Genomic DNA, 17,435 nt, shown 5'->3' on the forward strand with positions numbered 1-17,435 from the left:
ATTTTAAATATCGAATATAACATGGATGATTTTGATTAAAAAAAAATATTAAATTTCAAATTATATCATGACTGAATCTCTGAGAAAATTTTTGTAGGAAAGTCTTATTTAGCGAAATCCTTGATTTATTAAGTTTATAAGCAGAATTACTTACCATTTTTGTGGAAATGATTTATTTTCTTAATTAATATTTGATTCTGTTTATAAGCTTAATATCTTTGTCAAAAACAATGACAATTAAATAATTGTCTTTAAAATATATTGAACCTGGCAGAAGTATAAGATCATATAAACACGTCTCAGCATTGGATACAATGGAATGTAAGTACAGTCTTTATGAGTTTTAAACTGTCACTTCTTCGGTGAAACGACTTTTGTCGTCTAAGTTTATAACTATAGCGTGAGTCCTTGCATGGCCTGATCTAACACCTCTTATCGTTTCCGTGCTACTTGGACTGGATCTAACTTCACTCCTATCACTTTTGATACCATTTCTTGCTGTCATTTCTGGCGGTCGAATATCACTGCAACCGGCTTCACCAGATATTTTGAATACACCATTTTGTTTTTCATCTTTGATTTCTTCCGCTGCATCTGCTTTACGTTTAGGAGAATCTGTCGTGATATCTGTTTGACTTTGTTCTGCGTTACTGTTTTCTGCGCTTTTCGTTGGCGTAAATATTTTCTGTCTGTACGCTGGAGGTGCTTCAAAGGGCAGATCTCTGCCACTGCTGCTGGATTCCTCTCCTGGTGTTACTGTACACATCAGTCTACCAGCGACTGCACTGAAAACTGTGTTTAATTTTAATGGTGCTGATTCAGATACTCCTGGTTTTCTTTCATGTGATATAGCAGCATCTTGCATGGTAGCGATAATTTTTCCAAGGTGAGCACCAGATCCACATCGCTCTCGTAATTTTTCAAGCTGATTGCATATTTTTTTGAACTCCTCCTATACAAACGATGAATATTACGGTTATTTAAAGCAAGTAATACTCGTTAATTTTGTTTTAAGATATTAGTTACAAACATGGGTAATATGTATTCATATAGCGTTTTAGGAATTATAAAATAAGGATTAACACGCAGTTTATTTTAAACATGTCCTAAAATAATTACATTTACTATGTTATTGGAGTAGGTGATTTACTTAAAAGGTATGAAATAAATAAATGTTATGTTACCTCCAAATCTCTTTCAGTCATGTTATCACAGAAGCGAGTACTACGGTTCGTGGTCATGGTGTAGGTAGATTCCGCAGGTCTTGATCTGAATTTTCCAGTTTTTTCCCGGTCATCTTTTCCATGTCCTCTAAACACCATGTACGCCTGTCACGAAACAGAAGCGAAAAAGTTATTGATATATTATTTAAATTCCTTCCACTTAAAAGAAGCAAGGATTTTGAATTAACGAGTAACCAATATGTTTGACATTTTCATGTAACTATTATCGAACTTAAACGTGTGACATAACTGTTAATAATCTCAATTACAAAATAATCCTATTTCTATATACATAGAGGTCAAATTAATGTACAATACACCAAATAGCCAACCTGCAATATAATAGCGTTTTGGAAAAAGTTTCAAGCCTTCTTTTCTAAAGACCTATTTTCTATACTAACTCGTTGTTAGGATTTTGTGCAAGCTCATCTTATGTTAGGTTATGTTAGGTACCACCCACTCATTACATATTCTATCGCTAACGAGATACACTTAGTATTCTTAAGATCCGGTTTAAAGGGTAAGTGAGTAACTTTATAGGCACAAGGGACATAAAATCTTAGTTCCCAAGGTTGGTGGCGTATTAGAAGAAGTAATCCCTTACTTGATCCTTTGTTGATATTTCTTTTAGACCATGGACGGTATTGACCACTTACTTTGCAGTTGATAGTATAGTAAAAAAGCTATAATTTTATAATTAAATACGTGTAAGTCCTAGATCCTTAAGATGTTATGTACTTTTCTAAACAAATTTAATTGTAATGCATGTTTTGATTGCTTACCTTACTACCGAAGATGAAACAAAGTAGAAGAGTGACAGTGAGTTGGGTGTGGCAGAAGAATATTATGTACAGAAGATCTGGGTTAGCTGGCGACTGTAAAAATAGCCTGAAAAAGTACATATGAATCAGTGATAAAAATAATTCTTTTTCTTTAAATAAACATAATTAATTCTGAACAACAAATAGAAGGACTATTTCATTTTGCTCGGTCTGCTACCATTCTTGCTTCCAATTCACGAGGTCATGATTTCTACAGTTGCTACTTTATATTGACTATGGTATGGTATATTATTATTGTCTTTAAACTTTCGTCCTGGTTGCTATCAATTTTATATATATCTAGCAAAACTCAGCAGACATTTTCCTGTACATATTATATAAATTATCACGGTAAATGATATAGACGTTGATATTCTGCAGAGCCATATAACCGCTATATTATTTTGGCTCTACAGAATATAAAGTTACATTGACAACATTTTTTTATACAATAGCCTGCATTTGTGTTTATAAATCAGGTCGTGCTCGGCGGTGAGGGATAACATCGTGCTGATACCTGAATGTGTCTAATTTAACTGAAATTCTACCACTTGTATCAATCCCATTGAAGCAGCATGGTGGAGTAAGCTCCAAGCTTTCTCTTCAAGGAGAGAGAGGGTGTTGGCTCAGCAGTGGGTCACTTATAGGATTACACTTTAATTTTTTATAACATAATAACGATATACAAAATTAAACTGTGTAATATGTGTGTCCAATTTTGTAAAATTTAATTTGGACTAAGCCCTTTATAGACAATATCTTTCAATGATGGTAATTCTGTTAAAACTCTTAATTAACTCAGATGAAATTTTGACTAATTTAAAATCGAGTGTAATTTTATTAAATTAAACGAAAATATAGAGTTGTAAAGTGAGCCTCAAAAGCGTAAATTGGTAATTAAAGCGGGTTTTAATTAATAGTGCGCAATAACAGGGCTCGGTATATTATTTTCAAGTGAAATTCGTAAATGTTCGTATTATTAAATATTTTTTCGAATAGTCAGTAGCTGTAGGAAAATTTCGTGTATTAATCGCGTTTTCAGGCGAGCGCTGGCAACTCTAGACTTTTCAAATTAAATAGAATCGTCTTTTATTCCGACATACGTTTTTCTATACTATTTCTACTAGATTTATTCTGTGATAGTCGATGTATAATATTATATAATATATTACCGACTGCCTGGTTGACTTTTAAAACGTAATTTAATGGAGATTAGATTGTATGAAATATACAACTACCGGTTCAGGCTAAAGATTGTACTAAAGTAATCAGCAAGGAATTCAGTAGGTAATAAATAATTAAATACAATTTATATTTATTTATTAAGGCCCTCCAACAAAGGATACCTACGAGTATATTACATCGTGAAATAATGTTTTAAAATATGTGTACTCCTTCAATTAAATGAGACCTGACTGGTGGTAGGGCTTTGTGCAAGCTCGTCTGGGTAGGTACCACCCACTCATCAGATATTCTACCGCAAAACAGCAATACTTGATATTGTTGTGTTCCGGTTTGAAGGGTGAGTGAACCAGTGTAATTACAGGCACAAGGGACATAAAATCTTAGTTCCCAAGGTTGGTGGCGCATTGGCTATAAGCGATGGTTGACATTTCTTATAATGCCAATGTCTAAGGGCGTTTGGTGACCACTTACCATCAGGTGGCCCATATGCTCGTCCACCTTCCTATTCTATAAAAAAAAAGACTACAGCTAACCTAAATAATGACAAAACAGAATTTAAAAAATGAAATGTTATAAAGTGGTACTCAATAAATAAACACCGGAACTATAAAAACTATAAAAAATGGTTAAATTAAGACTATATTGTGTGAATGTTAGTTAAGTACATATCACAAAACAAAATATAAAATATATTTAAATAGTAATAAGAATTAAAATAACGAAAATAATAATAATAAAACTTTAAAAAAACTTTTCTTTAAAAAATGTAACAAAACATTATGTATCGAGTATTTATATTTGATATTTTTTAAGATATTATTAAGAAATTTATGTGTCTTCGAAAATATAGTTTCTTATTTAGTTAAATACTCAAACCATCAACTGAACAACAATATTTTGACTGTCAATCAAACAAACAATCGCTATCCTTCGTAAAAACACACTATAAGAAAGTAATAGAGAATAATGTCAAATTGTTTTCGTTTAAATATTGTATACAACAAACTTTTATTGTGTATCGAAGTACGCTTTACATAAACATCATAGAAGGTTGTCGGTTCGATTCCCAACCAGTTTCTGAACATGTCTGAACATTGTCCTGAGTCTGGATGTAATTATCTATATAAGTATGTATTTACAAAATAAAAGCAGTATATCTAGTACATCAGTTGTCTGGTTTCCATAGTACAAGCTCTGCTTAGTTTGGGATCAGATGAGCGTGTGTGAATCCCAGGATATTGTTATTATATATTGAAAAGGAAAGCACCTGTAAATGTCCCACTGCTGCGCTAAGGCCTCCTCTCCTTTTTCAAAAGATGATTTCGAGCTTATTCTACCACGCTCCTCCGATGTGAGTCGATAGAATATACATACATGTCGCAATAGACATCGGACATGTGTAGGTTTCCTCGCGATATTTCCCTTCACCACCACCAAACCCCTTGAAATCGGGTTTGGATCTAAAATCTTCGGTTTAGATTCACGTGTTCTAGCCACTGGGCCATCACGACGCTCATTTTAAATATATAGGGAAATGAATTGTTATAGAAACATTGCGTCGCTTTCATCCTATGTCAACATAATAACCCTTTTCTGCAAAAAAAAGGGTACTGAGAAAATAATTAAAGATGTATGCATAAAAAGACATGATTACAATCAGAGTTATTGACGAGAATATCTCCTATATGTTAGTTGTTTGTGGTTTCGAGCATTTATTATCCAGGTTTATTTATAAAACAAATAATAACCTTGCAGGACCATATTACTAAGGATATAGGCAAGAACATTTGATGAATATAACTTCACCTGTTACTGATTACTTAGTGTTTTTGTGTTCCGGTTTCACTCACTCACTGGGTGAATTAATGTTACTATACAACTAGCTAACGCTCCGGCTTAGCACGGGTAAATAAGAAGAAAAATGTACTTTGGATAGGATTTGCGTAAGCCGAAAAGTCGAGATGGCCCAGTGGTAAGAACGCGTGAATCTTAACCGATGAACGTGGGTTCAAACCCGGGCAAGCACCTCTGAATTTTCATGTGCTTTATTTCTGCTTATAATTCATCTCTTGCTTTTCGGTGATGGAAAACATCGTGAGGAAACCTGCATGTGTCTAATTTCATCGAAATTCTGCCACATGTGTACTCCATCAACCCGCATTGGAGCAGCGTGGTGGAATAAGCTCCAAACCTTCTCCTCAAATAGGGAGAGGAGGCCTTAGCCCAGCAGTGGGACATTTACAGGCTGTTACTTTACTTGCGTAAGCGTCTACGTCGGAATTGGGTATTCCGACGTAGACGCTTAGACTAAAAAATCAGTGGTACCCTTTTCGTCTTAGCGAGGAGCGCCACGTGATCGCTTGCGCATGCTACCGTGATGCTCTGATGGACGACCTTCCAATGCAGGTGTCCATTCTCTAGGGGGGATTACCAGGGTACTGAGAACACCCCTAGTCCCGGCGACGCCGGGAGGCGGCGGAGGGAGAAGGGGCGCATAGCGCCTCTTTCTTCTCGTCGCTTTTCTTCGGCAGAGCAAGTCTGCAGCGGCGTCTTCTTCGTGCTCCCGCTCCGCGGCCTCCTTCTGCGACATCACACTTTTACAGAAGGCCATTCCCGACCAGCACTCCTCGTTTTCGAGCATCGCATTGATATTGCTCGGCAAGGAGAGGTCACCGCCGACAACTGCCGTCAGAGAATGCCTCTTGGCACGCGGCACACTCCATCAGGGATATTGTTATACGCCGTGTCGATTGGCGCACTACACGAGGGCAGGAAGGTGACTCTTCCCGCCTTGCTATCTTGTGCAGGTACTTACCGAAGCAGCCGTGTCCAGTAAGTACCTGCGTCAACCTGAACGACAGTGTGCCTCGTTTTCTTTTGAACAAGTGACTCAAGTGGGGACATACCGCCTACTGTCGCCAGGCCCCCTGTGGGGGACCCCAGGTCTTCCTCCCACCGGGCTATTAGGGCTTGCTGGGTTAGAGCCCTGATCCGCCCGACTTCCGCCGACCCTGGACGGTCGCCGCGGTCTCTCGCCTCAGTCCGGAAGGCGTACTCCTCTGCGAGCACCTTCGCCTAGAGTTCCCAAGGTGGATTGCCGGTGAGGTACGTCGCCGCTGTCCAAGACACCCTACGACACCATTTTATCGCCCTCACCGCTATGACCCACTGCAGCCTCGCAGGAGGGCTCGGTTGTGAGCAGTGAGTGTCATCGATCTCACTACGCCGGCATAGAGGCACCGAAATAGAGTTCCCGGTCCTCCCACGTTGGATAGGAGGTGACCCAAGGAGGCAGCGGCGCTGACGAGCTTTGGGCCGAGTTGCACATAGTGCTGCCTGAAGCTCCATCGCCCGTCCAGGATCATGCCTAGATACTTAATATTTTTTACAGTGCCGGTGGTGACAAATTAACAAAAATGATGAGTCCCCCGCACAATTTGAAAAACCAATTTAAAAAATAAAGATAAAACATAAAATGTACATTTTTCTATTTCCTCATAGTTATGAGACTGTTTTCAACAAAATTTGTAAAGCTACAAACGCAAACTATGTACAATAAAGGTGAAGTTTGCAACTAGAAATATAAAAGAGATGACATACTCGTAATATTAGCGTGGTATGCCTGATGGCTAAGTTTTCTGGACAAATTCATAACTTGAACATTGCTTTGTCTATGTAAAGTTGAGTTTAAAATATTTTGTTACAACTGTTTTGATTGCTAATGTCAGTTATATATATTTTTATGTTATCTATGTGCGATGTATTATGTATTTCATATTTTTAATAGCATTTGCATATGTTTAATGTTTGTGTTTTTTAACACATGACGTCATGACACGTGTTGTGTAATCAAATATCGAATTATTCTATTTTTGTTATCCAGAAAGTTGAAAAAATAAATCTAATTAATAGAAAAACCGCGGGTTAAAACGAATTATTCGTGCTTATTTTCTTCAATGATACTTTAAAATGTTTAGGCAGAAATAAATTTAGTAAGGCTCACAAATTGAAATTCACGAGAGCCGTTAAATTTTCAGCACCTTTTCAATTCCGGTGTTTAAATTATACGCCTACGAACCTTCTGAATAAAAAGGGTTTTTTAATCTATACACTGAGTTGAATAAAGGTGTTAGCCGTTTGCCTATTTGCGAGTTTAAATTAAGATTTATTAAGATTAATTTTAAGGACTGTACTTAACAATTATTCTACTACCAGCGACCGCGTAGGTCTAGTGGCTAAGTTATAAAGCTACAGAATCGTACTCCTGGGATTAAGCCTCGGGTTGGGTCAAAAAACTACATAAGTACTAAAAAAGCTACATAAAGTAGCGCTCCCGTAGTCGGTAGTCCAGAGCTTGACCGCTTTCAGATCTTATCAAATTGCTGTCCCATCGAATTATTAGAGTAAGGGAATTGGAGAGTGCACTTGTGCAATAATATATCGTCATTATTATAATTATTCCTACAATAACTAAGTTAATTTGCCATTATTTATCATTAATTTGATTTCATATAAGGTTCTAATACCTTGCTTATAAGTCGATCTGGTTCCAAGCCTTCGTTGTAAAATATAATACAGCTGGAACTAATCAAATATTAAACGGTTTTTTTTTAAATAACAAAATATATTATCTTAGATTTTAAGGGTAAATAGAAGTATGGGCCGGCAAGGCGGGGGCGGCTAGTGTAGAACATTCTTCCCAATGGCCGTCGTCGCGTTTGGACTCTACTACCACTTACCATCAGGTGGAGTAGAGTAATTTGCTTTCCCGATAAATATATAAAAAAAAGCAAATATGAGAGAAACTGTATTGTATGTACTGTTATATTTAAAAAAATTGTATTTGAACATTTGAAACTTTTTGGTTCATGGTGTCTCATAATAAAAATATATTAAATAAAAAGACAATTTAACTAGACTAGGTTTTCTTATGATTATTTATTCAAAGAGACAATTCATCAACGGCACCGGCTTAGAAAAAATACCAAAGGTGAGTGTTACTAATTGTATACGGAATCTTAACTGATTACTTTATTTTTATATTTAAATATACGGGTCGTGTGGCGATATGAAAGCCACAGGTTTGATGTCGAAACCTTGGACTATTATCGTACACACTCTGTAGGCTTTACGCCTAATTAGACTATAACAGATAAAAAAGTGAGTACGAGGATATCGAAAATAAAAATTTGTTTTGCAATTAGCAAAGCTTAACGTAAGCTACGTAAGTTATGTGCAGTGAAACTGCAATTAAATTTTCATATTTCTTTATACTTATAGAAATATCTCTTGTTATTTATACCGTCATTATTTTAATCAGATTTTGTTAATTACGTAATATCATTTTAGATTTAATCACGCAAATGGATTGGGACTGGTTGTAAGTTTATAATTTATTGTGTTGCAGATATTAATTAAAGTTAAATAATGTAAAAGTCTAATTGCAAATATTTATTCAATAAAGAAATGGCACATTTGCTTATTGATTTAAAATCTCAGGCAAATAAATTATTATATGAAATATTTTTATAGAATATAATATTGTTTTATAATTGTGTCTAGATATGATTGCGATTTCGACCTTTCTCATAAATAATATCCTATAATAAGAGTTTATATTTGTATATTGGTTACTTGATTGGCGTTCTGAAATGAATATTTTATTGGGATCCAATAACAATGAAGCTACATGACGTGACTCAAGGATATCTATATCGTGTACATATTGATTGGTACTCCGGATTTATAACGTCATGACGTACCAATAATAACACTGCTACGTGTAGCGGTTTAAGGACGCGTTTCTCTTAAAAAAATATTACTCACATGGATATATTAAGGAAGACGGATAGCAGGAACTCGTTATATATAGCCATCGAGATGAATCGACTCTCGTTGAACTCGGAGGGCGCCTTCCGCACCATGATACACAGACGAATACCCCACATAAGGAATATTACTTCCACTGAAAAAATAAAACTATTTTAATAAAAACTCTATTAAACTTCAAACCACGCCGCGAATTAAAATTCAAATATTCTAGAAGGTATACAAAGGACTTTTGAATCGTCATGTTATAGTATGGAATTGAATGTAAAGCTTCCACTAATCTGTATGTAGATTCCACCGAGAAGAACTATAGGTATATTTTATGTATGTATGTTTATAAATTTATCATTTTAACCTAGGTACCCGATGATGAGCCGATCCGATCCGTGCTCGTAGCACGGTGGTCTTCCCGACGATCTCGTAATTAATTATGTATTTTACCGCATTAAACTAAATTCAAATATCGAAGTTTATGGTTTATAAGTTTTAATTTATATTAACTTCACCTGGTAAAATTTTCAACCAGTTCCATCCAAACGAAATTAAGAAGACAGAAGCGAAATTTTGCAAACATGTACTAAATTTAAAGGCTACTTACATATAAATAGTTATATAAAAATGGTAACTGATATAACTGTCTAATAAATGATTTGACAAAGAAAATCGCATAGTTTATACAAATGTAATATTTTCATTACTTTTAAAAGTATTGTTGGCAAACATTCGTTTTATTTATCAGTCTAAGATTAAATCATGATTCAAGCGTTGGCTTCAATGTTGAATATTGAATGCGCTTTAAATGAAAATTTATAGTGAACATAATATATACGTACACAGAATGTGACTGTAAATTTGTTTTATCACATTACAAATACCGTAAAATATGAAAGTAAAGATATTTACTCAGAAATTGATTATTTATTAACTGCTAACTTTCTATTATTTCACGTTAAATAACACCAGCATACATAGGCATATATAGCTAACAAAACGTTACTAGATTAGAGGCCAAATAAAATTTGTATAATTATCATTACAGCTAATCTGTACTCATATATAAGTTGATTGCTTAATTAGGAAGACCATTGGTAACGATTATATAAAGGACAAAGTTTTTTTTTAATCCTGTATAGATGAGGTATAAATAATATGTGAAATAACAAATAAAAAAAACAAAAACAGAAGTTCTTTAAATACTTACGAGTTGTGAAGGAATGGTCCCACCAGTCAGTGTTGCACAAGTACGCTTTCAGGTCTTCCCGCGTCCTTCCAACTATAACCGCTGGTGGCGCAACGAGGGTTCGTATCGAGAGCAACACGCAGGCAACTCCCACTATCACCCCGATGCGCCGCAATAGATACATATCCGATATTTTGACTGCTTTGGCGGAACGAACTTGAAAGATGACGGAAATTCTGTTGACAAATTTCAAATGACTAATTCGCCTTTTTGTCTGTATTGGTTTTATGCAAGCAGCAAATCTTTGTCTAACGTTTTCAGCATCAAATTAAAGGTAATAATTATCATTTGTTTATTGGTCTTGTTTGCCCTTGGACCACCTGCTTCGAAAAATCTTCGGAACGGATATTGAACAGCTTAATTATACATTTATACATATTTAATCCGTAATGTTTTTCCATTGATATTTTTGTTACTAAGCTCAGAACAGTAATATTTTGTAATATTTTCCTAATTTTTCTATCTGCATAATATATTCCTTTATGAAGACCATAATATCCACGCGGAAATTGGTTAGAATCCTTTTAGAATCGAGGGTTTTATTAGGTAAATGGAATAAATCTCGAAGCCACAGCTGTTTCATGAGATCAAAGGGCTCACTGAGACTCATGCAAATGTTCACAAAACGGCGACGTTTAATTTGGATTGTGTAACACATATTGAAAATTAAAGGTCGAAGTCAACCTACTTTTAATTTAACATTATTTATTATTTTTTTAATTTACAATAGACAACTGGTGTGCGCTGGTCTGCCTGCGTGTAATTCTGTTTCTGATAATAAGACTCGTATTATTATCGAAATGAAATATAGCCTTTGTTAATACTAGATAAAGTAGGTTTTTCTAATGATGAAATAATTTTTATTGAAGTCGCTGTAGTAGTTTCAGAGTTTATACTAATAAACAAATAGAAATAGCTAGATTCTGGCATTGCTTTTCTCTCCAGGTTTAATAACGTCGTTAAACTTTATTACATTTTAATAAATCAAGAACGGAAAGTATCCAAAAATATATGGAGCAACATCACAAACGTACTCACCAAAATACCCATAAGTCATTATTTCTTTTGATCTTAAGATTTTGAAATACTAATTATTTTAATTACTTGCTATATCATGGACCTGAGAGGTTAGGCTGCACTTGTTTGTCAAAGTGCTGCTTGGTTTACAATTACAATGTCCTTTTGAACCTTCAAACCGTAATTATGTTTCCGTAGCTGCGTAATGCAATCTTCAAGTTTCTTATTTTTGTTATTTCTTCATTAAACTTTCTATTTACTTAATGACACAATATAATACTAATGAGATAACTTGTCTGAGACTTTTCCCGTCAAGATAAGACCATTTGAGTTATATCTAATTACTTAAGATGACAGTATGTGACGTTTGAAGCCTTAGGTATTTTGTTTTTGAAATGAAACTTCAAGGCAATGATAGTATGATGTCAAGGTCGAATGTGAGTGTAATGCGTATATATATGGTTTGAGTGTATCGAGTGCCCAAATCTTAATACGTATATTTTAAATATTATCGGAAGACATTATGATCATTATCCGAAACTAGTAAATATTAGGTTATGATTGACAGAGAATTACTCGAAAAGATGATAACGATAATAAATTTCTACTTCTTAGCTTAAATATATTTTAAAAAAACACTACCCTCATTTTTCAAAAATGATACATAAATATACTCATTGCTTAGTTAAAACATAAAATGGAACACGTGAATATTTTATAATTACGCAAATTTATATCTTGTAAAAACATGCGTTTTTGAAAAATGATAAACTAACCACAAGACATAATCATTAGGTTTCATAAAACAACTAAATATATAATTAAATTACCTCCAAGTTTTTAGCATCAAGGCACCATATGTTAAACAGAATCCCACCTCCCGAAGCCAAACTCTTGCAGTACAGGTGAAGACTGTTGGTCTCCCATACATGACCAGGGTTGTGGAGTAAATTAGGAGAGCTCCAAGAACTATCACTCTCAGTAGAGCTGGACTAGCAGCACGAACAACCTGTTGCATTAATCATATAGTTAGAAAACCTACAAATAGCTTAGTTTTTTAAATATAAAAGTGTTCGTATCAAAAACCTAATTGATGGTTTTACATGAAATTTTAAAAGAAAATTACTACTATTTTTCACTTAGCTTATAATACAATAAATGATTATTTTTTCACTGCTATTAAAATGATATAGTACAATAATAGTAAGAAATACCAAAAAGTAAAAAAGCTGAACCCTTTGAAGTGTATAGAACTTACCCTTACATGTCCATACTTGATCGTAAAGTACACGATGAACGGTAGACAGGAGATGACGAAGCAGGCCAAAGCGAAAATGGTTGTCCTAACCACCCAGTTCAAAGCAGCAACACAAGGAGAACCGTCAACACATGCTTCGCAACCTTCAGCACAGGGCAAGCATTCGAAAGCTGTTCCTATGGAGTACAGGCTGTATTGATCCTACGAAGCAATAGATAAATATTTTTTATTCTTCATGATATGGTAATAGGTTAATACTTCGCAAATATAGTTTTCTCCACAATTTTGAAACGATACTGACACGATTTTATAGTCATTATATAATAACATTGATATTTATTAAAAATAATTAACTTATTAATGTAAACTAAAATGCCAACACGTCCAGTGGACAAAAAACTGACGAGAAACAAAGACACTCATGAGGTTTCGTGTGCTTAATTTGTGTTTATTCGTGCCATCAAAAAATATCAGTCAAGTAAGCCGAGATGGCCTTGGTTTGGTTATGATTATATGGTTTTAGGATTGTATGGTTTGGTTATGACTATATAATGGTTAAGACTCACGTGCCCTAAGTTAGGGCGCGTGAATCTTAATCGATGATCGCGGGTTCAAACCCGGGTAAGCACCACTGAATTTTCATGTGCTTAATTTGTGTTTATAATCCTTTTGTTACTTACGGTGAAGGAAAACATCGTGAGGAAACCTCCAGCAAACGGCATTGGGGCAGCGTGGTGGAATAAGCTCCAATAGAGAGGAGGCTTTAGCCCAGCAGTGGGAAATTCACAGGCTGTTACTGTTACAAATTGGTACTCAAAAACATAAGTGTCTTAGACTTTTTAGCTCATCGTATTTGTCGTTGTTAATTGCCTTAATAGACGTATTTATAGCGTCAATTAGTTGAAGTTGCGCAAAAGCTTTTAGTGTCGTATAAATAAAGTAAAGAATTACGAGTAGTAACGAGCATTTAATATGGTGTATAAAATTGTGACTTGGCTTTTAAAACATACTAATTAAAACAGCTTTAGAGTTGAAAATGACAACTTGAAAATATCGAAATAAAAAAAAATATAGCTTATACTTGGTATTTTCGTTGGTAATATTAAAAATAATACGATTCATTTGGATTACAGGTAATAGAATTATCTACGAAGTGTAGAACAGATTCTACCACTGCTACCAATAATGGGTAATAAGGTGTACGTATGAAGATATCAGATACTAGTGTTTTTACATTGAATTGTAAATGTCAATTAGACAATTCTACCATCAGTAAGAATCGAGTCTTTGTTACTATAAGCAAAGCGTTTATAGTAACCGAGCTTTAATCGTTTCAATGTCAGTTACGCGCATTAATCTTGATTATTGTGTCAAGTTATGGTAATATTTTAATTCCTGAAAAACCTTCTTAGAAGTGAATCTAAAGTCACTTTAGATTCACTTCAAGTGAATGATGTAATATGAATTGACTTACCGAGAGATTCTTCTCATATTCTTCTTCAATGTCACTTCCATTATAAAATCTATTTTCAGCGGTCGTGTTTGGAAAATAAAATCCTCGACGACAAACGCATCGATAAGAACCTCTTCTGAACCCCAGTCCGGGTACAGGAACACACTGTAGACAAGTAGATAAAATAAATTAAAAAATATATTCAATCAAATTCAATTTGACACATTACTAATAACGTTTTGAAAATAAATAATATCTTAGAACAAATATAGTTTCATAAAGTTTCATAAAGAAATATTAGAGCCTAATTAGATTAGAGGTTAATTTAAGAAAGAAAATGGTAGATTACACAAATAGCACTCAACGTAAAGATTGAATTGTTCCAAATTATTTCAAAGTAGAACGATAGAATATTATATATTATGTAAATAACTAAAATACATAAGGTGAGGGATATTTACATCACTAAATATTATTATTATTTTCTGTGAATACTACAGAGCTGAGTCTACTCGCTAATAATGTCAGGGCGTCATTGTAGCTTAAAATCAATAGCGTTACCAAAAAAATTGTGTCTATAACTTTGAATGCTTTAAAATAAATTTCGTTTTAACATATTTTAAGTTTGGAATCGTAATAAATAAATTTAATATATTTTAGTTTTGCTAATATAACATTATAAACAACAATTTATATTATTAATATTATGTTGCAAAAAACTCATTAATGATTAACAATATTTAATAATAATTTATGTTACAATAAAGTTTTCTCATTTTCAGGTATTATTTGTCTATCAGGAAACAGTTTAAACTGTAAAACAGATGAACTGATGAATTACCTTTGAAGATCTCGTACATCATATGAAAATACTTACGTATTACCTTTCTAAGCATTCTTTCACTTTTCCGAACGTTTTTATTTTTTATGCTTACCCTTTAATTTAATCGTTCGGTCAAATCTAAATTCTTAAAAAAATCAGAAACAAAATCTGTAATTTGTTTTCTCGTCGTTCGTGAGTAAGTTTTCTTGGTTTCGTCATAGAGTCACATTGTTACAAGCGTAGGCCATTTTGTGTATTCGTTATGTCTATAATTAGACTGACTTAATCAGACCAAAATAGCATAATACAAAGCATTGTTAGGAAGTAAAATATACAGGGTAGGATATCGGACGCTTTGATGCGGTCGGTCATTAGTAATTATGAGCTGAAAGAGGGTTTGGTTAATATAAGTCAAAGAGAAAAGTTACTAAGCATTTTAATATCATAGATTATAACGCGAGAAAACTAAATTATAAGCGAATTTCAACTCACATTTGAAAATGCTTCTTGTAAAGGAAAATTGTTTTATTCAATAGCAACCGCTAATACTGATTAATTATTATTTGTTAATCAACAAAATTACTTCAGTGGATTTTATTTAAATTGTTCAGATGGAAAGTCACTTTCAGATGTTTCTTGATTTTATTGGGAAATTAACTTTTGTTTTGAAAATCAACGTCAAATCAAAAATTGATTCGGTTTTAGTACTTTGCATTAGCGGCATGCGTTAAGAATTGTTCATTCCCCGTTCGTGACGATTCGTGACGATTCTAGACATTTGCTTAAGTTTTGATTTTTACTTAAAAGGCTATAAAAAGCTTTCATCAGAATCAAATTATCTACAATAAATCGTGTCCGCTACATTGGTAAGGCAATTAATAAATAACATAGCAATATTGCTCTTTGCTGTGTTTTTTTTTTAAATATAAACCAATATTAAAATATAGTTAAGTTTTATAATAACTAAAATCCACTAAAAGCAAACGGAGGCTCTAGAAGCAAATGATGCAGGTAATTGATTTTTTGTATATAACTTTTTAGTGTAGGAAACTCATATTCACATGTTATTTAGGTTTGTTTTGTAATTATTTTTACTTGATATGTATTGAAGCTTCTGTAAGAATTCACTTCATTACTCATGTGTGAAATGTTAACAATCGAGTAATGCCGATATACTATCGCATATCGCATATCAACGTCCCATATCACTTTTTTTATAGAATAGGAAGGCGGACGAGACTATGGGCCACCTGAAGGTAAGTGGTCACCAAATGCCCTTAGACATTGGCGTTGCAAGAAATGTCAACCATCGCTTACATAGCCAATGCGCCACCAACTTTGGGAACTAAAATTTTATTCTATCATTTCATGACCGTTTTGTCCGGCTTCGAGTTTGTTTTTACAGAATAACCCTACAGTCCTATTTGAAAGGCAAGCCTCTTGCTTGCCAAGATACTACACAAATTATATTAAAAATAAAAATATTTTACGTGATTTTATTTTTTTAACTGTTGTTGCAATTTTCCGTAATAAAAATCAATCTTCAATGTTCATTTTATGTATCTGGTGGAAGTCAGTCAGCTTGTAGGAGTCTGGGTGCATCCAACTATTAAATTAAGCTTCTCATGTCCCTCGAGTTTGATCTTAGCGTAGAATTGTCTTTTGACGTTGAAATTCTGGTAAATTAATTGAACTTATCAAGATGGATTGTTCAGAGTATTATCACAAGTACTGAAAGGAGTTTTGCCCAAAGATAAAACTTCGCATTTACCCTCCCATTTATACTAGACACTGAAATAAATCTAAACGACTTACATCCGCCCGCGGTTTCGCTTGCGTGTGTAGAAGCAGGTGCGAAGCTGCCCTATTCTTTTTCAATTCAGATTTGTGTTATAAAACTTTGAGACGCTTTGGATCAGCGTACCGATATAAGCTTCAAACGTTCTCCTCAAAAGTCCTCCTCGGTTTTAGACCAGCAGTGGACCATTTAACTGGTCGGTAATTTACATTCACATTAAATTAATTATACGGCACTTAACTATATCTAAGTCTAACAATATTTTTTTGTGTAAACAAATTGTATAATATTAATCCCTTATATTTCTTGAAATACAATTTCTAGGGTATACAGTAATATATATAATAGTCAAAACCCGTTTTGTATTTTCATGTCTAATTCACGGATTTGGGGACTGCTCGTATAAAATAATGGCGGACTTAAGCTTCACTGAACCGTTTGAGTCGATTCGTAATACGGGTGAATAATGTTACTGCATTTTATACTCAGAGCAGAAAGTACTTTAGAAGTTACAGGACGTCATTAAATATATAGTATATTTGTTAAATGATGTAATCGGTATTTGTATGTGACGGCACAGCCAATATCCAATTGCACCAATTTCAGTATAGTTTGGCTTGCTGGCTTCATTTGTGGCCCTTACCGATATTTGATGGAACGTTTTTAAAGTATTTAGATGTTGGCATTTTTGAAAGTTGTATATAAATGTCAAATGTTGGTTTAATTATAATGCATATTGATTAAAGAATCATTAGTTATTGTCATATTAAAAGTTGGTGCCAATCTTT

The 17,435-nt window shown here is 33.9% G+C and overlaps 1 protein-coding gene across 1 annotated transcript in view; it reads right to left on the reverse strand.

Annotated features, from left to right (window-relative positions):
• Positions 1–341: 341 nt before the first annotated feature.
• LOC126781805 (probable G-protein coupled receptor 158) overlaps positions 342–17,435 on the reverse strand; it is a 186,782-nt gene continuing 169,688 nt past the window's right edge. The window contains exons 6-13 of the mRNA XM_050506854.1: positions 14,048–14,191; positions 12,574–12,774; positions 12,146–12,324; positions 10,260–10,474; positions 9,056–9,194; positions 2,006–2,111; positions 1,185–1,328; positions 342–952 (exon numbers count right to left, since the gene is read on the reverse strand). Of these exons, the coding sequence (XP_050362811.1) occupies positions 344–952; positions 1,185–1,328; positions 2,006–2,111; positions 9,056–9,194; positions 10,260–10,474; positions 12,146–12,324; positions 12,574–12,774; positions 14,048–14,191 (1,737 nt within the window). The 3' untranslated portion in view covers positions 342–343. The remainder of the gene's footprint in view (positions 953–1,184; positions 1,329–2,005; positions 2,112–9,055; positions 9,195–10,259; positions 10,475–12,145; positions 12,325–12,573; positions 12,775–14,047; positions 14,192–17,435) is intronic.

The sequence above is a fragment of the Nymphalis io genome, chromosome 1 (assembly GCF_905147045.1).
Source record: "Nymphalis io chromosome 1, ilAglIoxx1.1, whole genome shotgun sequence".
Lineage (NCBI taxonomy): Eukaryota > Metazoa > Arthropoda > Insecta > Lepidoptera > Nymphalidae > Nymphalis > Nymphalis io.